This window comes from Pipistrellus hanaki, assembly GCF_964339955.1.
Source record: "Pipistrellus hanaki genome assembly, chromosome: 2".
NCBI lineage: Eukaryota > Metazoa > Chordata > Mammalia > Chiroptera > Vespertilionidae > Pipistrellus > Pipistrellus hanaki.
The window spans coordinates 29,926,076-29,949,510 of NC_140504.1; the positions used below are offsets into that span (position 1 = coordinate 29,926,076).

Sequence of the window (23,435 nt, forward strand, 5' to 3'; positions counted from 1 at the left end):
CAGAGTAAAAATGAAATGTTCACTGTTACTTTTGTATGTGAATGCTCCTGTGCTACTGCGCTCCTTATGGCTAAGCTGTGCACTGAGCTCAGTCCTTGGTTGCATTTTAAGTGTGAATTCTCCCATCATGTGTCTTAGGAAGTATAGCGTGTTTAATTCTACCACCAAAGGCTTCTCGCTTACTATTAGTGAATTTTAAAATGAGGTTGGTCTTTAAAAAATAAAAAAGATTTAGGAGGGGGAAAAATTAAGTTGATCTTTGAAAGACAAATATTTGATGAATATTGTTAATCTCTCACTGAGTGGTGCTAGCCACAGGGTATGTTAACTACGGAGCCTCCTAAAGAGGCCACTGTGCAACAGGCATAGATCTCGGGCTTTGCCTCTTAGAATGATAGAAAATAATTACAGAATGAAGATACAAGAGGAATTGTGTTCTTTTTGTGTTGTCTTGCCTGCTTTTTGTTTTGGTTGGCTTGTTTTATTTTAAACAGAAGACTTAAACAGACTGTCAGCTTATACAGAATGGAATTTAGGATCAGTGAGGCCTACTCTGTGAGGTGACTTTAGCATGAGTTGTCACATTGCCTCCCACCAAGGTCTGCTGAGGGAGGTGCCTGCACATCACTGGTGGGTGATGGGTCCTAGTGTGAGAAGACCAGCAACCTTAAACATGCATGTGGATGGAGTCCTACAACTGATGCCTGAGGTCAGGGGTCTGGTCTGCAGGGCAGCCTTGCTCACCATGCAGCTAACTTCCTACCCAGGAGAAAAGACAGTGATGCAAATGGTCTCCCAGAGGGAGAGTGTCATCTCTTTGTTAAAATCCTGTCTTGCCTTGCCCTGTCCAGTTTGCTAAGTGGGTAGAGCATTGACCCAAGGACTGAAGGGTAGCAGGTTCAGTTCCTGGTCAAGGCCATGTACCTTGGTTGCAGGGTAATCCCCAGGCTTCAGGAGACAATCATTCAATGTTTCTCTCTCCCCTTCCCCCTTTCACTCTCTCTAAAAGTCAATGGAAATAAAATATCCTTGGGTGAGGATTCAAATAAAAGAGTAATATGTAAATTGACCATCACTCAAATACACAAGATGGCAGCCCTCATGTGGTCAAAGTTGACTTCCCACCTGTGGACACAAGATGGCCACCACAAGATGGCATGCAAGGGAGAACAGTTGTGGGTGATCAGGCCTGCAGGGGAGGGGAGTTGGGAAGGACCCAGGCATGCAGGGGAGGGAAGTTAGGAGGGACCAGGCCTGCAGGGGAGGGCAGTTGGGGGCAACCAGTCCAGCAGGGGAGGGCAGTTGGAGGTGACCAGTCCAGCAGGGGAGAGCAGTTTGGGGCAGCCAGTTCAGGGGAGGGCAGTTAGGGGCAACCAGGCCTGCAGGGGAGAGCAGTTGGGGGGGTCCAGGCCTGCAGGGGAGGGCAGTTGAGGGGGGGGGGGTGAGACACCAGCCTGCAGGGGAGGACCAGTTAGGGCAGCAGGGAGGGCAGTTAGGGGTGACTGGGCTGGCAGAAGAGGGCAATTAGGGGCAACCAGGCCTGCTGTGGAGGGCAGTTGGAGGGGACCAGGCCTGCAGGGCAGTTGCAGGAGGAACCAGGCCTGCAGAGGAGGGCAGTTGGGGAGGACCAGGACTGCAGGGGAGAGCAGTTGGGGGTGCCAGGCCTGCGTGAGGGGGCATTTGGGAGTGACCATATTGGTAGGGGAGGGGCAATTAGCTGCGACCAGACTGGCAAGGGAGGGCAGTTAGGGGTGACCAGGTTGGCAGGGGAGGGCAGTTAGGGGTGACCAGGCCATCAGGGGAGGGCAATTAGGGGCAATCAGGCAGGCAGGCAGGTGAGCAGTTGGGAGCCAGCAGACCTGGATTGTGAAAGGGATGTCCCAGATTGGAGAGGGTGCAGGCTGGGCTGAGGGACACATATACTCCCTCCCCTCCCCTGTGCACAAATTTCATGCACCGGGCCTCTAGTAATTAAAGCCCTATATTCTCAGCATTGTAAAATAATTACAGCTAACATATAATAAGTGGTTATTACATGTCAGAGGTGTTCTGAGCACTCTTATTTTATTAACCCACTTAACCCTCACAACAGCTCTCTGAGGCTGGTCCTATGATTGCACAGTGGATAATGTGGAGGCATGAAGAGGATGGAGTCGCTGATGTTTCAGTCTGCAATGCCAGTCCTGGTCGCAGAACCTGCACTTAGAGAGAGCATATCAGTTACCAAGATGGGCGTAGAAAGCTTACAACCAGTGTTACCCATTAAAAGTTTTCAAAACTAAAACCCTTAGGATTAGACTGAAAGTGCCAAACAGTCTTTTATATGAAGATATTTTCTGAAACCTAAAATTAAAGCTGAGATTTTTTGAAGGATTTTATTTCCTGACTAGAGGCCTGGTGCATAAAATTCATGCACTGAGGCTTTTTTTTGGGGGGGGGGGGGGGGCGGGGGGGCCTGTCCCTCAGCCCAGCCTGCACCCTCTCCAATCTGGGACATCCCTCTCACAATCCAAGACTGCTGGCTCCCAACCTCTCCCCTGCCTCCCAGCCTGATCACCCCCTAACCACTCCTCTGCCAGCCTAATAGATGCCTGACTGCTCCCCTGCTGGCCTAATTGCCCCCAACTGCCCTCCCCTGCCAGCCTGGTCAAACCCAACTGCTCTCTTCTACAGGCCTGGTTGCCCCCAACTGCCCTCCCCTGCTGGCTTGATCACCCACAACTACCCTCCCCTGCCAGCCATCTTGTTGCGGCCATCTTTGACCACATGGGGGAGGCCATCTTGTGTGAGGGCATGAAGGTCAATTTGCATATTTCCTCTTTATTATACAGGATTGTTAAACTGAACTAGACTCTGCCTATTTGTACATTTTATAAATTTCTTTGTTAAAACAGTAAAATAATATATAATAAGAAGTAACTATGGTAAATGACTTCCATATTTCATATTCCATACCAGATTTCTCATCACTTTCACCCCACAATCTGATTCTTCAGTTCTCTTAGCTATTCATTTCCTTAGCTATTTCCTTACCTATCTCTGCTCTTAGCTATCCATTTTCTTAAGGAAAAAAGGATAGAGGAGATTTCTAAAGTGAGAAAAATTTGAGCTCTTAAACAGTGTGCAGACATGGTGCCTGTCTGAAACAGCCCCCTGTGGGCTGAGGTGACTGGGGGAGGTCCTCAGGAAGCAGAGGGTGCAACCCCCTTGGCTTCATTGCCCAGCTCCTCTGACCGTGGGCACTTGAGTGTCCATTAGGACACAGGCCCATGGGGATAGGGTGCATCTATTTCTCTGGGTGGGCAGTTAACGTGGGGTTGACACTATTGATGCTTGGCTCTCTTGGAGTTGTAACCCCAAAACTCTTAGGATCTCCAGTGTCTCCCCTCCCCACCTCCTTGCCCCTTGCACTCAGGAGAGAGTCTGTCATGCCCTCCACTGTCTTTCCTCCTACTGAGGGCTCTGCACCTGGTTAACTAGCCACCATCTGTGTTAGCTATTTCCATATGCATTTTGAGAACCAAGTAAGAAAACCCCCTCCCCTCATCCATGCCTTTTCTGAGGGGAGGGAAGGGAGGCAACACAGTGATGGCTTTCATCGGAGCAGCAAACAGGTCATGCTCTATTAGCAGCGGAGCAGACAGGTGGCTGCATTAAAGGGGCGGTCAGAGACATGCTGCTGCCTCCATGGTCATACTGGACTTCTTTTCAAAAGGAAATGCTCACCTTCAAGCAGGGCAGGACAGGGAGCCACTGCTGGGGGTATATCCCCCCAACTCCTTTAAAATCCAGGCTTTGTTGTAAGTTTGTAGTGGAGATGTCACACATCATTTCCATTTTGTGGTATAATTAAGGGCAATTACTCAGGTTAGAGATTCTGGCCCAGGTGAGGCTGAGTTAATAAATAGCTGTCTGCCTCTGGCATTAGCAAGAGTATCTTCATTAAGGTGGTTATGCATCAAGAGCACTGAATAGGTTGCCATGGTATTTGCGGGCTTCAGCCTGGACTCTGGCTTTCCCTGGCATTAACATGTTCAGCTTTCAGTTAAAGGTGCTTCCTTACAGAGCAGAGCAGAGCAGAGGGCCATGTAATAGGTAGAAGGACTGTGGCTCAGGAACTCAACCGCAAAGGCTGATGAATGCATGGATATTTTAAAATAAGTGTTGATTCTGACAGTTTTTATTTAGAAAATTGTTTTACCTCTATCCATTCATCTACCCAGAGGGACTGTTCCCTAGCACGTGGAAAAGCTGCTGCTCTCCCTCAGAAAACCCTGCCCAGACCCAGGACCAACTCACTGACAGGGATTAGGTCTTATTCGGCTTTGAACGCACAAAGCCTGGTGCACAGCAGATGTTCGAATGTTTGCCAAATGAATGCATGAATTTTGCTCACCCCTTAGGCCAAATGGACCTAAGAGTCACATTTTGAATTATGATTCTCTCACTGACCAACTTCCTGCAGCATCTGGACACAGCGCTTGTCCTCAGGTGCTGTGAGGAGGAAGCACTGGAGACTGCAGATCCACGTTGTCTCTCGCAGCAAAGCAGTTGTGTGGTTGGATTAGCTCCGACAGTGTTCTCCAAGTGTCCCTGGACCAACAGGATCCAGATCCCGAATCTCCTAAAGATCCTGGATAATTTATGGGACGTCTATGTTACTTCCAAAATTTTATAGTTACTAGTAGCTGTAAAAAGACAAATGATGGGAGCTTGTTTGTGACTAAAGATGTTAACCATTTCTCATTCATTGCAAATGAAATACCATGTTTTTTGTTACTGTTTTACTTTGGTGTTTTACTTTTCGGTTGTATTAAACTTGTGTATTAAATATAATCATATTTTTGGTGGGGTGTGTTTTTTTTTGTTTTGTTTTTTAAAAAGACAAATGATGACCATGTGATGTCGTTCTCAGTAATGCAGTTTCATTGTGAAAATAGCAATTTTTCAAGGCCCTGAGGGACAAGAGTTGACATGTAAGGCCTTATTTTTTTTTTAAATATTTTTTTTATTTATTTCAGAGAGGAAAGGGAGAGGGAGAGAGGGAGGGTAACATCCAGGTGAGAGAGAATCATTGACCCGTTGCCTCCTGCACGCCCTGTACCGGGGATTGACCACACAACCTAGGCATGTGCCCTGACCCGGAATTGAATTGTGACCTGGTTCATAGGTGGATGCTCAGCCAGTGAACCATGCTGGCTGGGTAAGGATTTATTTTTTAATCTCATGCCCTCTATGCTTATGTTTCATGGAAATATTAATTAACAGCGAAGTATGAATATTGTGTCCTGGTGCAGATGGGAGAAGGATTCAGAAGCTGTCAGTCTAAACTGGTTAGCCTACCTGTGCTGTTTTTCTGTTATTTTGATTAACTGTGATAGATGATTCTGAGCAAAGCATTTTGTTTCTTTTACATATTTTCTCCCAAGAGTTATAATCCTAAATGTCTTCTTATTAGATTGGGAATGGGGCTTTGAGAGCTCTTGGGGAGGTAGAGGGTACATGTTTAAGTATTTTCTAGCTAAACCTCAGTTTTGGAAAATTCAGGGAAATGGGACATTGTATTTCTTAGGTGGCCAATTAACATTAACTTCATTGCCTGGTACATAGTAGAAGGTAGATTGACAGTATCAGATTATATAGATACTACCATTATGAAAAACTTGAAATTTTATTAATAAAAGCACTCTAGAAACATATCTATAGCATAATTAAAGAGATTTCATTCTAAGCTTTATATGTACTTAAATGCGTGTTTTTCTTTTATATAAAGATATATGAGACCCTAAACTTAATTATAACTAGCAACTGAGTGATTATTATAATTCAGACTGTATGAAAAGCATTTACCAACTTGGTCTAATCTGCTCCACTAGTTTGTGTCGCAGTTCATTTCTTCTCAGTAGCAAAAGTTCATGTGGCTGATTGATTCTGCTCCTCCTCCTAGGTTTATTTCAATCTACAGAGGACCCAGCCACACCTACAAGGTCCAGAGATTGACAGAATTCACGTGCTACTCCTTCCGAATTCAGGCAGCGAGCGAAGCTGGGGAAGGGCCCTTCTCGGAAACCTACACCTTCAGCACAACTAAGAGTGTCCCCCCGACCCTCAAAGGTTTGTAGACCCTGTATTCTGGCCTGCTCTTTTGTGAGAGGAAGGAAATGGAAATTAGAGTAGAAGGTACAAGTCTGACTTGAAGTATACTCTTGTATTATAGGGTGTCCCAAAAAATCTATACACACTAAGTTATAAAGGCAGTATGTATTAAAATACATTCATTTCAAAATTGCGCTATCAGCTATTAAAGTGTGTACACATTTTTGGAGATACCCTGTATTTCCAACATCAGCAAGATATAACTTTCTAAAAGGAAAGCTAGGGAAATGGGTTGGGTGGGTGGGGGGCGGGGGGCGGGGAATGAGAGACTTTAAAGGAGATGGCCTACCAAAAGACAATTGCACTCTCATGCTCTCTCTCTTTCTCTCTCTCTGTCTCTCTCTCTCTCTCTCTCTCATTACTAAAATTGTCACTGTTAATGTGATGCTTTTAATTCTAATCTTGAATGTGTTAATTTGTATTTCAGCACCTCGAGTAACACAGTTAGAAGGAAACTCATGTGAAATTTTATGGGAGACGGTACCACCAATGAAAGGTGACCCTGTCAACTACGTTCTGCAGGTATTGGTCGGAAGAGAATCTGAGTACAAACAGGTGAGAACCACTATGCACAGCAGGTGTGCAGCTCTGAGTCAGGCTGGCCCTTGCCTTCCCCTGTCTCCGTGGGTGATTCAGTGACCAGTGAGCTTCATTTTTTTTTTTTTTAGTCAATTGTGGAAACTCCCTACGCATACCCATTACCTAATTCTTTAGAGTTTGTAAGCCCTAGTTTACATTTTATTTGCATGTGGTGGTATTCATCTCAAACAACACTGATGGTCAGTTCTCAAACATAATCTTATCTGTAAAGAGTACTGTATTTATATTTGATATTGGCTGTGGTGTTTGCAAACATCAAAGTCTTGTCTGTAATTAAAAGCTAAAGTGCCAGAGGTTTTACTGTAGAGAGCAGGTAATCTTTACTGAACTACTGAAGCCTGTGTCCCGTCTGCTTTGAATAGAAGTTACAGCAGCAGAATAAGGAATAGGACCTACCGACTCTTGCGGCCTGTGATTGAGGAGCTAGGTCACCCTGCAATGTGCATGGGAACCTGTTAAAATGCAAACTCTGGTTCAGTGGGTCTCGGGTGAGGGTTCAAGCTCCCACGTGATGCTGATGTTGCTGGGCCATCACCTGAGCAGCAAGGCTGTGCAGATCATGATAAACCTACACAAGAGAAAATGTCATTGGAATCTAGCAAGAAAGAGAATTTAGTTTTATGATTTTCACACCCCTTCTTGATCCCTGATTCTTCCAAACCCACACATTCTAAAACAGTGGCAAGTAAAAATTCAGATACTCTGTTGGTTTCTATAATGTTCCCAGGAACTTAATGACTATTTGTTTATGTGAAATCAGGACATCATACCGTTACTACATTAGGAAAGCTAAGGCCCATTTCTTATCAGCACTTTAGTCATGCATTTATATCAAACTCAGAAAATTGAAGACACATTGCCACCTGTCTTCTGAAATTAGCATAATTAGTGAAGAATTCTTTATCCAGCTCTTGAAGCTACAGATACACAAAGCAAGTTGAAAATAATCTGATTCAGTTTTTGTTTAATTGCTGGTCTATGTTTCTTATATTGTAACTAGGCCTAATGCACAGATTCATGCACATTGAAATTAATTAGAAGAAAGATTCATGCGGTAATTTCATTACTGAAAAAAACTACATGTCAAAATAGTATATATAATATAGTATTATAAAATTAAAACACACGTGTGATTGGCACCAGCGAGAGCTTTATATGTATCTCACATGCACAAGTCAACGTTTATTTTTATTTATTTATTTTTTAATATATTTTATTGATTTTTTACAGAGAGGAAGAGAAAGGGATAGAGAGTTAGAAACATCGATGAGAGAGAATCATTAATCAGCTGCCTCTTGCACACCCCCTACTGGGGATGTGCCCGCAACCAAGGTACATGCCCTTGACCGGAATTGAACCCGGGACCTTTCAGTCCGCAGGCTGATGCTCTGTCCACTGAGCCAAACCAGTTTCGGCTCAACGTTTATTTTTAAATTGCCAGTGCATGTCATATATATCTGCCACTCAGTTGGACGGATGTACTGTCAGTCACTTAGCCTTTTATATATATATATATATATATATATATATATATATATAGAGAGAGAGAGAGAGAGAGAGAGAGAGAGAGAGAGAGAGAGAGAGAGAGATAATACTTGCAAATAAAAATGTATAAAATGAATCAAAGAAATTTTGGTACATTTCACTGTACTTTATTAATATGGGGTGTCAGATAAAAGAATGAATTGCTTTCAGCACATTTTGTAAAAACTGTATTTTAACTATGACATCCACTAGTATTGAGTAACATCAATGGATGATGTCACCAAAGTTTCCACTATTCCTCTTAAATAAAAGCAAAAACACTACTGTTTCCTTTCACTTTCCAATCTCATCCTACACAATATGTCCGGTTTCAAAGTAAATAATTTTACGTGTGTAATTGTTTCAGCTTGCCAGAAAGATGTGATTGGTTCCAGGGTCTCAGCTCAGGTAGAGATCAGAGGATTTTCCTGCTAGATTTAGTCATCTTTAACACCAGTAGCATTTTCCTGTTCAGTGGCAATCCAAACATGGTTAGAGATGAAATGTTACAAATTTCACAACATATTACTTGACACTTAACAATTCATTTCCCAACAGTACATTCATCGCATATCCGTCATTGAATTTTCCTTTTATCCCATGTCTCATACTTTTACACATATTTTTGGAAACAAATGTTCTTAAAGCACAGTGGTTACTGTTTTACCTTTAAAAGGCAGTATCTAGCCCCTGCTGGATGGCTCAGTGGTTGAGCGTTGACCTGTGAACCAGAAGGTCACGGTTTGATTCCCTGTCAGGGCACATGTCCAGGTTGCTGGCTCAGTAGGGTGCATTCAGAAGGCAGCTGATCAGTGATTCTCTCTCATCATTGATGTTTCCATCTCTCTCTCCCTCTTCCTTCCTCTCTAAAATAAATAAAAATATATTTAAAAAAAATAAAAAGCAGTATCTATACATGTCAGTCATTGCCAAAAATATAGGTAAATCCACTCAGTAATCTAGATTTTATTGACATATTGGTTGTTTTGAATCTGCTATTTGTTTAATGGCATATGCTTAGACCCATGGACATATAAATACTAATATAATACACAATCCCACATATGCCTCAGAATATATTTCTTATTATAAACAGTTACAAACAGGAGTTTATTGTTAAAAATAGGTAAAAACACAGTAGTACAGGCCAGGCTCAGTAGGTAGGGGTTAGCATTCTCCACATAACCATGTCTTCCCTACATTTACCAAGAAATGATTAAGGTCAGTATTGGTACATGAAAAGCTTCAGTTGAGTCAGGGACAATTTGTACTGAGTTTTCTGCTTCTCCCTATTCAATCAGCGTTAAGTTAAACATCATGTTTTGAGTACTTCATTCACTTGTTCTGGACACAAGATAGGGAATGAAAGCTATTTATATTATGTGTGCAGAGTAATGGTTAAAATAATTATAGTCCGGAGATAACAGGCTTTGAATTCATGGAGGCAAAGCAACAGAAAATGAGCGGTAATCACTGCTGAGCACAGCCCTGCAGGTTGCAGGCTCCGAGGGAGCACTGTGTATACCTTGATCACCACACTAACCATTCAGGATCCACTGGTGTGTGGGCTCTTTCCCCTTTTTATTTTCCCAGGACTGGCACATAGCTAGGCACTCAGTACATGTTTCTTATAAGCGCAGAAAAGGCAGTTTCCAAGGAACAGAGTTATTTACACTTACAGCTTCAGCATCGGGTGGGTGTAGCAGGGATGTTGTAACTTAGGAAGAAACCACCCTTAAGAGGAGGCTATCCTTCTGCTCCCCACGCTTATTGTCACAGCCACGTACGGCAAAGACCAAGACTTTTCTGATGTTATGCTTGCAGCAGTGACTTGACTTTGCTTTGGTTCTAGTTGATTAGCTTTCTTTTGTTCAGCTGGATTTAATTATTAATTAAAAGTATTAAATCTCATCTAAAATTTTCCTGAGTATTAGGATGTCTGCTAATTTTGACTTGGCTTCATAAACATTCTAAGCACATGGTTTTCTCAAGAAGCTTAAAACTTCTTTTCAATCAATATTAATTGTAAAGTATTCTTGAAATGAATGAAAATCGCATGCATATTTAGGCATGCATTTGCACAAAATATGGCAAATAGTTTAAGGCATACATAAGAATGTATGTTCATATTCACATCCCTGTTCAGAAAGCAATATTTTTTATAAAAAAATATTTAAATATAAACATTGAAGATGAGAAAAAAGTAGTAAATTGTAAGACATCATTACCTATTAGGAGTCAGAATTTGCGACAAGTTATTAATATTCTTGGTTCTCCTGTTTGTTGCATTAAGATGACCTTTGAAGCATCTGGAAATTTCTAGAGCTCCATATTTAATTTAATGGCATCTCTGTATCAGTGTATTTCTATTTAGTGTCATTTTAGAATGTAGTACTGGACATGTGTTGAGTCTTCATGGTATCACATAAGATACTGTAAGACCTTCTTTTGACAAAACTTAGTCTTGGAGCCTACATATTTTTTAGTTTTTTTTGTTTTATTTGAGTAATTTTTATTAAATTTGTTGGGGTGGAATATTAATAGAATTACATTTTTAATGGCTTTCAATTCAATTCCCTAACAGAAATTAAACCGTAAGGCTATGACTGTCTCATGTACAGTGTTTTATTTTTCCACGATTAAAGTGCCAAATCCAAAGCCAAATAAGAATAGATCAAGAGGGATATAGTTTAAAACCATCATTTATTTTACTGATTCTTAGGTTCTTGTGGGTTTTAGGTTTAAGGTTTAAGCATCTGACAAAGTCATGACCCCCTCACACCCAAAAAAAAATCCTCATGCATACATTTATTTAAAATTTCATATGAAATAAATTTATATTCAATTTCCTGGAGACCGGGTATAGATCTTGGGGTTCTGGAGAAACTGTGAGGTGCTTTGTTTGCACTGTGGGTGCTTGGTGTGTAACAGAACAGCATGGACCTGTTCTCAGTGGAAACCACACCCACCACCCCCACCCCTAATCCCCAAGAAGCAGTTCATGAACTGCCCTGACTGTCCTCTTTGACTCACACACACAGTGCTGCCCAGCCTGGTACCCTCTACAGAGGAGGTGAGGTGTCAGTCAGCCTCTCGTAATCACGTGATCCTGGAGGAATTAATCCACCTTGCTGAGCGCCATCTTGTAAAAGTGAGGACGCTGATTTCTGACTCAGGGTTCCTGTGCACCTCAGATCCTCACAGCCTTGAGAAGTGCTATGTGAGGGACAGTGCTCTGCAGCTGTGTCCCCCCCTTCCAGTTCTTGGGAGAGGGCTGACGTCAGGGAGATGCCAGCTCTGGTCCAGGTACAGGCTCCAGGGCTCTGCCCTGAAAGGCTGTTTGAGGGATTTTGGCTGCACAGCATGTTATTCTGAATTAAGGGTCACAAATTCTTCATTTTGTTTTTCTGCGAATTACTTTAAACCCTCTCATTGGGAATCAACATGTCATCATTAATTTAAAATATATTGTACATCAAATCAGGAACAGAATCGTCTCTGTAAAAATAATATTGCCTATATACTTATTGTGGTATTTTGACTGGTTACTTCAATAAAGAGCGTCTTAAATGGATGGAGGCCGGGCCGCTGCCCTGCCATGGACAGCTGCACATCCATAAGCCGTTGCCTGGCCGGAGGCACAGCTGTGCTGCGGGCCTGGTGACCTTGTGGTTTTGTGATCTCATGGCTGTGATTATTTACACAAAAACAAATCTATTAACTCAAACCGTAGGAATCAGAAGCCTCAGGAAATGGGGCTTGGAGATTGTTTTAATTTTTCCTTAGCTCAGAATTAATCTGAAAAGCTTAATAGGCATTGTTGACTATTTCTAAAGTAGATTATAAACCCCATGTTTTCTATCAATACATTGAAAACAACCCCATCGTTGTTAATGACTCCATTTTTTACATTGGGCTGCGCTGGTACTGAGTTCTTGCTGCTGCCTCTGTGGTTTGTGTGTATCTTCTAATAACTGTTCCTCTTTTCAGACAGTGGATAAGGATGTCTACTACTGCATATTTTGAGGGTTCCAATTAGAGAACATTCACTGAGTGTCCACTTTGTTCAAGCCATTGTGCTGGTTGCTGTGGAGATAATAGATACAGCTCTTTGCACAATATAGTTATCAAAAATATTTCTTTTTTTGTTTTTTCAAGATAGTGTTACCATTGTATTGCCAATAGTTGTGGAAAGGGGGAGCTATTCTGATTAAAACAAGAAAAATGGTTTAAAAAAAAAGCACTTACAAATTAAAGCCTAACTTTTGATTAGACTTGTCATTAAGGAAGTTCCCTTCAATTACATATTCATTTTCCTTCACTAAGCTTTTTGGCTAATTGTGCAAGAAAAGTACTTTGCTTTCAAAATACATTTGCAGAGAACTTCACTCTAAGAAGTTAAGAGTTGAGAAGTGCAATCAAAATTATTAAATACATTAAATGTACTTCTGAGCCAACTTTCTTAAAGGGATCAAGTCATGCAAATTATGGAAATCATAGAAATCATTTCAATAGATATTAAATAAAAAAGATGAATCCACTTTGCAAAACTCTCTAAAACATCAGTGGGAGAGGTTAGTAAGTGGTTTTCTGCAGTGAGGTCATTGTTTGGCAGCAGATACTAAGAAGCCACCTCACAGCAGCACTTCCCAAGTTCTTTGCTTGACACCGACTGGGTGGGAGGACTGTTGCTGTGCATCGTGGAAACGGTGCTTTCTTCGGGGCATCAGAATCCAGGGGGTTATCAGGACACACCAGGAAGATGGTGGGGCCCAGTGAACTGGAGCCAGTGTCACACCAGTAATTAGGTGAGGCCATGCTTAGTCTTTAAAGAACCAGGGTAACTCACCAGGTTGAATGTGCTTAAAATCTTACAAAGAAAACAGCAAATGAAATGATGAATCTGGAAAAATATGAGAAACAAATCGTTGTTTTTCTGGAGCTTAGTTACTAGAAAAAAAGTACAATAAACGAGATACTTAAAATGAAGGAGCAAAGATCTTAAGAAAAAAGACTACATATCAAGAAAGCATTAAAAGTCTGGTCCCTTTTTTAAGCTTTGAGGTTCTCTTGCTGTCTTGTCAAAGTGCCCAACTCTAGACATGTGGCCAGTGTCCTTGTGTTCACTGGTGGGATGTCCTCCTTCTTGGGAAAAGATGACAAGCAGGCTTTAGAAACACTAAACATTTGTGGTTTCTCACTAACTCTGTAGCTGGTGAGTATTTCAGACAAAGTTGAGGTTGTTGGAATTACCCTTCTTATCTTCTATGGGGTTTGTATTAATGGGCAAAATTCACAACTTTACTAAGCTGGCCTGTTGAAAATACCCATACCTATCACTTTGAATTGTTGTATTGTAAGAATATATTTGGAGTTGTCCTTGAGTTTTAAATAGTAATCTATGTATATAAAAGCCTAAGCGAACATTACAACAGAATGGCCAGGATGACCAAAATGACTAGTCGCTGTGCTGCACACTGACCACCAGGGGGAAGATGTTCAACACAGGAGTTGCCCCTGGTGGTCAGTGTACTCCCACAGCCAACTTCCCTGGCCAGCCAACATCCCGTGGTCCTTATCCCCCAGCTGACAGGCTCCACTCACCCAATTGGGGCCAGGCCCCTGGCTGGGACAGTGAACCAGGGGTGGTGGTGACAGATGTCGCCCCTTTCCCAGGGGGCCAAGGGCTGGCTCTCTGCTCGGTGCTGGTGGCCGACCTCCTGTGGTCCCTCCCTCCAGCCCAACAGACCCCAGTGGCAGTGAGGGAAGGAGGAGGGTGGGAGGGTGGGGTGCTGACAACAGGCATCAGAATCCAGCATCTGTTTCTTCTGTGCCTGGCCCGGCAACCATCACCGCCTCTCCCCACCCCTCCGGGGCCTTTGGGCCCGAGGCTGGGACAGGGAGCCAGGAGTGGGTGGCAGCTGACATAGCCCCTTTCCCAGGGGAGCCAAAGGCCAGCTCCCTCCTCAGGGATGGCAGCCAACCTCCCATGCCCTATCCCTCCTCCTGGCCGGCAGGCCCCGATCAATAGCCACAATGGCGGCACAGCGGTGAGGGAAGAAGGAAGAGGGAGGCAGGGAACTGAGACAGTGGCTCCAGCGTCTGTTCCTTCCACACCTGCCCAGTGACCATCATCTCCTCTCCTGATCCCATCGGGGCGGGCCTTCAGGACCCAGGATGGGATGGGGAACCTGTGGTGGGTGGCCGCAGATGTGGCCCCAATCAGCCTGGCCCTTGATTGGCCCTGATTGCCAGCCAGGCCTAGGGACCCCACCCATGCATGAAATTCGTGCACTGGGCCTCTAGTAATAATAGCTCACTGTCCCCACTCTCCTGCTGATCTGCGATCCGGTTGTTACACTGTCGGTCATTAGGCTTCACGGCATAATGACCATTTGCATATTACATCTTTATTGTATAGGATGTCAGCTCTACTTCTAGTCAGGGCCTTATCTCCTATCAGTGTCACAGTCACTGGATTTTGTATTGTTTTATGTAGAGTGGGTGGAGTACCTCTTTTAAGGATGAATTACAGATCGGAAGAAAAGCCTTTCTATGTAATTCTTGATGTTACAGAGTTCGTTTACACCAAGCCAGGTCCCCAAGTCTCCTGACTTCATGCGATTATTACTTTAGAGACCACAGTATTACTACGTGAACTGACCAGGACTTTTCCTTTTCTTGAAGGTGTACAAGGGAGAAGAAGCCACATTCCAAATCTCAGGCCTCCAGACCAACACAGACTACAGGTTCCGCGTGTGTGCGTGCCGGCGCTGTTTAGACACCTCTCAGGAGCTCTGCGGGGCTTTCAGCCCCTCTGCAGCCTTCGTATTGCAACGAAGTGAGGTCATGCTTACAGGGGACATGGGGAGCTTAGATGACCCCAAAATGAAGAGCATGATGCCTACTGACGAACAGTTTGCAGCCCTCATTGTGGTTGGCTTTGCAACTTTGTCCATTTTATTTGCCTTTATATTACAGTACTTCTTAATGAAGTAAACAAACCCAACAAAACTAGAGGTATGAATTTAATTAATGCTACACATTTTAATACACACATTTATTCAGATAATCCCCTTTTTTAAACCCTTTTGTTCTTTGATTTATATACTTCTCTTGTTTTACAGATTTAGCTAGGGAAAAAAATATCAGTGTTTTGGTGCACCTTTTTGAAATGCAAAACTAGGAAGAGACTAAACTGGATTTTTTTTGTTTTGTTTTAAAGAAGAAAAGCAAACCAGATACCAAAAGCTAGCTTTCTTATCTTTCTTTTACATTTTCAGATCTGCCTTTATTCCGTGTTCACCCGTATCTTTTGCAAGCCTGTGATTTTTTTCCCCCCTTGTTGCAGTTTAGTAATTTATATTCATCAGTCACTTCAGTGTCTTGACCATCTAGCTGTCAACGTGAATCACAGTGTGTGTAGTTACCGGGCTAGGATTTCAGTGTTGTTCAGAGTATTACCACACAGCAAAGCATACAGAAGATGTGTTCACTCAGATAAGGCTGCCCTAAACAACCATATTGTCACTCAGTTATTTAACTGTGTTTAGCTCATTTAAATCAAAATGTGTACTTTAATCTAAAGTGTTTTAATAGCCTGTATCTTTATGATTTTAACACTATGAGCTGCCTGTCTAAGAAATCAAGTAACCAAAATGCACCTACAAATGATGGAGCATTGTAGATTTTACCACGTCGATTCATAGCAGTAACTTTGAGAGGGCATTGTGCAATAGTTAGTTGTTTCCTTGTTCAGCTATTTTAAAAGCTGCTTTAACTTGTTTGTTTGTCTTTGTATATAACTACTTCTAATCTAATCACTAGAGTTATTATATTCTGTTACGTTTGACCAGATTTATATGACGAGAACTGGTGACAGTTTAGTGCCTCTGCCCATTGTCCATGATTTACACTAATTGTGAGCAATCTTCTTATATGTCAGCTCATTACTTTTGAAAGATTTGCCTTTAGGCTGTTCTTTGAGATATCAATGAAGTGATTGAATTTCAATACCTTAACTCAGTGCACATATACTAAGTTAACAGCAAATGAGAATTGGTAAAACCCAGAAGAGAGTCATCTGAATTAGTCGTTCTTCTTTTTGTGGGGTTGACCTGCTCGTGTGTGGAGAGAGAATGGTATTTGGTGGTAAGCACAGGGTGTTGGGGGGGTCAAGGAGCCTAGATTCTTTCCCTGGATCTGTCACTAACTTGCTGCATGACCTGGACACGTCACTTTACCTCTCTGTGCCTCAGTTTTCCCATGCATTAAAAATAAAATAAACAAAATGGGGATTCTAATGTTTGTAAGTGTTTTGAGATCTTTGATTAACAGGTGCTATTGGAGTGCAAAGTGTTACTCTTGCATGTTTATTTTGAGTCATGAGATAATCAATTTTAACCCAAAGTCATTGGATTATTTATATGAAGTCCATAATGTTCGCGTACCTCAGGGACATTTAAGAGTTGGAGGTGCAAATATATTCCAAAAGGGTGCAACAGACACAGTGTATCCCCCTGCCTTCTGTTTTTGTATATTTTTGCTACTTGGTTTTTCTTGATCATAGCTATTTTGTGCTTGGTCTATGTTGTCTTAAAATGCAGTATCCTGTACTAGCTTATAATATTCCCATACCAAAGTCATGGGGAAACCAACATTATTTTGTTTTTGGTTTATTTATACTATATTCTGCATACAGTACTTTAAATGCCAATTACAGTGCAATCTTTATTTATTGTAAAAAATTTTAAATGTACTTATGTACTAATTTTCCCTTGTAGCATGTTATTTTTTTGTGTGTTTTATACTTTTGTAATTTTAGGTCAGTCTTGTTCCTTGGCAACATCTGTAGTATTATCAATCTTCTGACGTTTTCTTGTTTTTAAAGATAAGAGCATCTAGTGCATTAAATGCCAAAAAAAAAAAAAAAGGAAAAAAAAAAAAAGAATCCATTATCAGTGATTGAAAAGTTTACATGTACCCAGAAAACCATAATCATCTCTTAAAGAAAGTGCTAAGATTAACTAATTATTCTGTGTGCCTATATTGATGTAGTAACTACTAGAGAGTTCTGTATTTTGTTATTGACTATAATAATTAGTTTAATTAGCCTTGCAAACTGATGATATCAAGGTAAATATATTTTTGCCAAAGTTCTGGCCTTCCAATGCATCTCTCTATTTAAATGTGTGTCAGACCCACTGTCACGTTTCATCTGCAGTTTCTGAGACAATTCCATGCAGGTGTTTTGGGGAGAAGGCATTTTTTAAGCAACAAAGATTCAACTGAGTACAAAAACCTTGTTTGCAGGAGGGAAAAAAAAAGTCCCTTTTTGGACACACTTTAGAACTGCTGCTATAAAGAACAACTGCTCTCTGAATCAGTTGAGATTTTTAAAATGAAATAATACTTTAGGCCAAAATCTCTATGATGGATCTTTTTGAGATGTTCATAACTACCAGATTTAACCACCAGAAAGCAGAAGTGTGTGAAACACTAGCTGACAGCACTTTATTTTATTGCTCTTCTTTATTTGGTATTCATTATAAGCCCTTCAGTCAACAAATTATTACTCTATCTGGCACTGTTTTCTATCACAAATATGTATATCTGATATTGATATATAACTATATATATTGCCATACACATGAACAATAAAATAAAGTGTTATATTAACCTTGTCTCTTTGCCCTTTTGCAGTATGTAGGAATGAGTGAGTGGCTTTCGGATGCTCTGTATGTCAAACTCAGCCCTGGCACAAGAAATTCCAGTCATGTGAAGCAAACTGCCCTTTGTCCTCAAAGAAATTGTTTAAAAAGAAAACTTTTGTAAAAGATTTGTTTTCATATTACCTGCCTTGTTGTTATCAACATTTTCTAACTGTGTTTTGTTGGCTACAGTAATTCAGTATTCCTGTCTAAATTGAAAAGTGCCCTAACTGAATGTGTTTGAATGTTATCCTTGCACAATTCTTTAAATTTAAAGACAAAATGTTTTACCTCACTGTTGGACATACATTCCAAGCTTTCAACTTTAGGAGGAAAAAAAAATCATATGTTTTCCTGTATTGTAAATTTTAGACTATTTCATATACATTGTATTAAAACTGCCATATCAATTTTAATGTATAGATTTTGCAAATACTATGCTATATGTAATACCTAACTATATCTGTAGTGTATATGTAATATATTTATGCCCAATAAATGTTTTAATTCTTTCTGACTTAAGTAGGGTTCTTCCGCCGTGAAAAGGATTGCTTTTGTTGTTGTTACTTTTAAAAAACTTAAACCACATCCCAGAAATTGCAAATTCACGTACTTTTAGAGGCCGAGCACGTGCCACAGTACATGATGGTTGCTGTACCATCTACAAGGGCAGCTGCAACCAGCTCCTGCTGGTTGAGGTCCTGCAATCACTTTCAAAAAAAGAAAAATTGAAATTTCCCTATAAGGACCACCAAAATGTGATTGTAGACCATACAGGGCCCTAGCCTGCCAGTTTGTTTGGGGGTTTTGGGTCAGTCTATGTGGATAAGGTTTGTCTGTGCCTAATATTTTATCTGTATGTCCACGCTGAGAAGCCAGCTCTAGGTCTGGTCACCCAGCCCCTGGCTGCTCCTTTCCGGCCAAACTCCTTCCCTCCTCCCAATCTCATTCAACAACAACAACAGCAATAAAGCATAGTGACTTCACCCTGACCATGATTTCATTGTTATGTTTGGATTGTTTGGCTCAGAATCACTGCTATCTTCACTTTTTTTTTTTATTTCTGGGCGGAGGGGTGGGTAGGTTGGGAAATTGACTTTGTAACTCGGAGTTCACTTTCTTATATGAAGAATTATAGCCATTCTTATATGTAAGAATGACAAATTGAAGATACCAAATTTTACATGCTCTTGACATGCCACTGAAAATATTATAAATAATTTTTTTAAGTCACAATTCCCCTCAACTCTGGGAAGAACGGGGGAGAAGTTTGGGAACCTAACCAGAGAAAGCCGAAATCTAATTTATTAGGAGGAAATGAACACCAATGTAATTTATATGCAGAATGCCCTGAAGGCTCCAAATGGACAAAGTATGTCCAGAAGTGATGGCTAAAGGGGAGAGGAGCCTAAAATTATGTCAGTTTAAAATGCCATTCGATCCATAAAATCCCTCCCCATTTTTTTTTAACTGGACAACTGCTCCTTTACCCCTGCAGAAGTGACCTACATGGTTATCCTTCGGAGGTAAAATAGAAAATCTCTGTACTGGGATACTATCCACAGTTGAAAGTTCAAATACCATATCAAAAATGGAATTAAGTGAACAGAGATCCAGGAGAGAATATTAGACATAGCCTCTCCTGAAGTGCCTCCTGGGCCAAAAAGAAAGATCTAGTAAAGAACTGGTTCGGGCAGAACACCCAGATGGTACTGCTCAGCCTTGGCTGCACAGTAATACCACCTTGGGAGCTTTCCAGAATTGCTATACCTGGATCATACCCTTCACCATTAAAAGGAGTGTTTCTGGAGCATCAGTGGTTTATTTTTTTAATTGAATTCATTGGGGTGAGACTGGTTAACAAAAGTATACAGGTTTCAGGTGTACAATTCTACATCACAAAATCTGTACACAGTATTGTGTGTTCACTACCCCAACATCGGTGTTTTTTTAAGTCCCTCCAGGTGATTCCATTGTACAGCCCAAAATTGAGAACCACGACCCAAGCATCCATCAGCTCTTTAATCCTCCCGCTTCACCCAGGGCAACCTGACATCGGATGAAAGCTGCTCACACGGATGACAAGCCCAAAGCCCAACACTTGAGAGAAGCAGAGGCTAAGAGAGAAGACGCTTCATAAAACTTCCGTATCTCCAGAGAGGCGAGGGAAGAGAAGTGTTCGGTAGGCTAAGACCAGAACACTATGACAAGGAAACACTTGAAAAATACTGAAACGTTCTTGGACATTACAAAACCAGTAGAAGAGTTGGAAGCTGAAGTTAAGAGCATAGCCAACAGAGCAAAGCTAAAAAGATAAGATAGATGATGAGGTTCAGACCAGGACATTCAGTATCCAAATAATAAGATCACCAGAGGGTACAATGTAGGGCACAAGGGTGCTCAACACAATGAATGAAAATACAACCTCTACTGAGGCACAACATCTAGAAACTTCAAAACACTGGTACAGAAGCTCCCGAGAGCAGAGAAAAGCTGCTCAGATGGAAAATTAGAAATCAGAGTAGCTTTCTACTTGTTAGTAACAACACTGGGAGCTAGAAATCAGTGAAGCAAGTACATCAAGATTTTGAAAGAAAAAGAATTCCCAACTGCTTGCTGCCTGTTGAGTGCAAAGTATCCCGAAGATGTGTTTAGAAATGCAGGATCTCCCCAATTCGCCTCCCATGCACCCTCATTGAGGAAGCCACCAGAGGCCGTACTGGCCCATGCGAGTGAATAAACCAGTAAAAGCTTCCACGGGATTCTGCCTTCAGTGCTTTTTGTGCCGGTCAGAGGTTGGCTCTCTGTCCCTGAAGGATTTGTACACCTTTCACTTTATCCCTTCCCTACCCCTAGTCACCGTGTGTTCATAAACACACACACACACAATTACTCCTCCAAACAGATGACTGCAACATGATCCTTTCAAACACCTCACAGGATGTCTTGCCTTGCGGTAATTAAAACTAACAAATCTGTATGGTACCCTTTATTTAGGTGGTGATTAAAAAAAGTTTCCACCTCCAGTGCTGGACTCTTAACTGCCTCAAAAGCCAGAGGAGAGGGGGCAGGGGGGGTGTATGCCCAGGCAGCAAGTCTCATTCAACTTGACAGCCAGCATATAGCACATCATCAGGGACATGGTAAATAGAAGCTAAGGAAAAGTTTGTCACGTTGAACTCAGTTGACTCATTGGATAAGAAAAGTTCGCATAGCAGTGATGCGATTACTCCATAAAACTTGCGGCTCCAAACCATGGTATTTTGTCATGGTGTTACTTTTGGTGTTTTGATTTTTTTTTTTAATTAAGTAATCATTAATTTAAAATGTGGAAATTTCACACAAAATCCCGGGGTCCCGTGACAAAGAAGCATGAAGGAGACTGTCAAACTTCAGGGGGAAGGCAGGAAAGGGTTGGCGGGTGTGGAGGGGGGATAAGAGATCACCCAAAGGACTTGTATGCATGCATATATACGCATAACCAATGGACACAGACACTAGGGGAATGAGAGCTTGAGCTGGGGAAGGTGGGGGAGGCTAGAAGGGGCTCAGTGGGGGCAAAAGGAGATATATGTACTACTATTTGTAATACTTTAAACAATAACAATAATAATAAATCCTGGGATCCCAGCTTCTACTGAGATTGGAAAGATCCAAAAACTAGGTCTTGTTCTGGAATGGTGGTCTTCAATGGGTGTGAATAGCAGCTGTCCTTGTTGGGGCATTTGCTCCGCCAACATTTCCCACCAAATCCTTTCATGGATGTGGATGATGTCCTTTCTAACAAGAACATCTCCTTGTACTCATTTCCATCCAAAGTGAGCAAACAGAGGATAGGAATGATGGAATGAGGACTTCTGTTAATCTGATTTTTTTGCCAATAATACCAGCAAAAAGTTAGGGAAACTTCTTCAGAACTCTAGAAGTTAACCAAGGGTTTGCACCAATTGAACCCTGATAAGAACAGAAGGTTTTGCAGTATTTTATCTCAATCTGCCCCTCTCCCCAGTTCCCTAGTAGCCCTGCAGCCCTGTAATCAGTGGAGGGAGCATACTGGGTTCAGAGCACCTCAGGCTGCCTTATCCCCAGAGCATCACCACGGTTTAACCTGTCTAACTCCCTGGCAAATCCCCATCGGCAGGGCATTGTTATTTAACCTGCCTCAGAGCCTTATACTCAGGGCTTTTGTTGCAAAATAATCAGTGCAGGAGGCTGTGGTATACCAGTTGGTGCAAATGAGAGCCTGGCTACAAACATCAAGATGTGGGAAATGAGATGTCTATAGGGAACTTATAAAAGTTAATAACATAGTTCTCAGGATCTAGAAGGCCACATACATATGCTGGGCAATGCGCATGCTCAGGAAAGTCCTGTGTCTCGCTTCTGACTGATCTTAAGGTCTTGTGAAGCAGGGGATACTGTAAACTCCCTGTGCATTGAAGGTGTGCTCCAGCCCACAGAGCCCCTTGGCAAAGAGTGGGGGACATGTGGGTTCAGGCATCTAAGGAACTCTCTGACCCAGTCATTAAGTGACCATTAAACAGAACAGAGACTCCAGTGGCCACAAGCAAAGAAAGAAGTCAGGAAGGATGCGATAACTTAGATTTATCCTAATAGGTAATGGGAGGTGACAATCAAAGAGGATTTTAGACTTAAATGTAATATTTTACTCTTTTAGATGAAAAATGCATTTATGGCCAAGACCAGTTTGGCTCAATGGATAGAGCATTGGCTTGGGAACTGAAGGGTCCCAGGTTCGATTCTGGTCAAGGGCATGTACCTTGGTTGCGGGCATATCCCCAGTAGGGGGTGTGCAAGAGGCAGCTGATCGATGACTCTCTCTCATCAATGTTTCTAACTCTCTATCTCTCTCTCTTCCTCTCTGTACAAAATCAATAAAAATATATTTTTTAAAAAAAGAAAAAAAAAAGAAAAATGCATTTATGTATTGTGTGATTAAAAATTAGTTTTATGGTAAGCAAAACCATATCCTTTATAATAAAGAGCTAATATGCTAATTAGACTGAACAGCAGAACAGCCATCCAGATGACCTTCCTGATGAAGCTGGGGCTTTGAGGGCCAAGCCCCTTGCACAAATTTCGTGCACTGGGCCTCTAGTCACAGAAATAAGATTTAATACCCATTTCTGAGCCACAGGATAGATAAATAAGGGATGCTTCTTATTTATTCCCCTAAAGATACAGACCTTCTATTTTCTATACAAACACATCATAAAAGAAATGTGACCAATTCAGATAAACAAATTTTTTTGCAAATAGGAGCCATGAGATGTTTATTATTTTTCCACAGTAGTATTCCCCAAAGTGAGGAGGTATACAAGATAACTGGAAGTGGTTAAAGTCAAGATATTTTAAATTAGGTTGTTTTTGTCATCTGTGCTAGGGAAAATTGGAACTGGCATATCAAACAAAGACAGATAAGAT

The 23,435-nt window shown here is 41.6% G+C and overlaps 1 protein-coding gene across 6 annotated transcripts in view; it reads left to right on the top strand.

Moving 5' to 3' along the window:
- The window catches only part of FNDC3B (fibronectin type III domain containing 3B), a 311,128-nt gene extending 292,623 nt beyond the window's left edge, over nt 1–18,505 (top strand). For 5 of the 6 annotated variants that reach the window (XM_084874157.1, XM_084874152.1, XM_084874156.1 and 2 more), the window contains exons 24-26: nt 5,948–6,114; nt 6,584–6,711; nt 14,968–17,277. In XM_084874157.1, the coding sequence (XP_084730283.1) occupies nt 5,948–6,114; nt 6,584–6,711; nt 14,968–15,279 (607 nt within the window). In that variant the 3' untranslated portion in view covers nt 15,280–17,277. Of the gene's footprint in view, nt 1–5,947; nt 6,115–6,583; nt 6,712–14,967; nt 17,278–17,982 lie in introns of those variants that run through there. The other variant, XM_084874153.1, reaches the window with a different exon arrangement.
- Nucleotides 18,506–23,435: the final 4,930 nt, after the last annotated feature.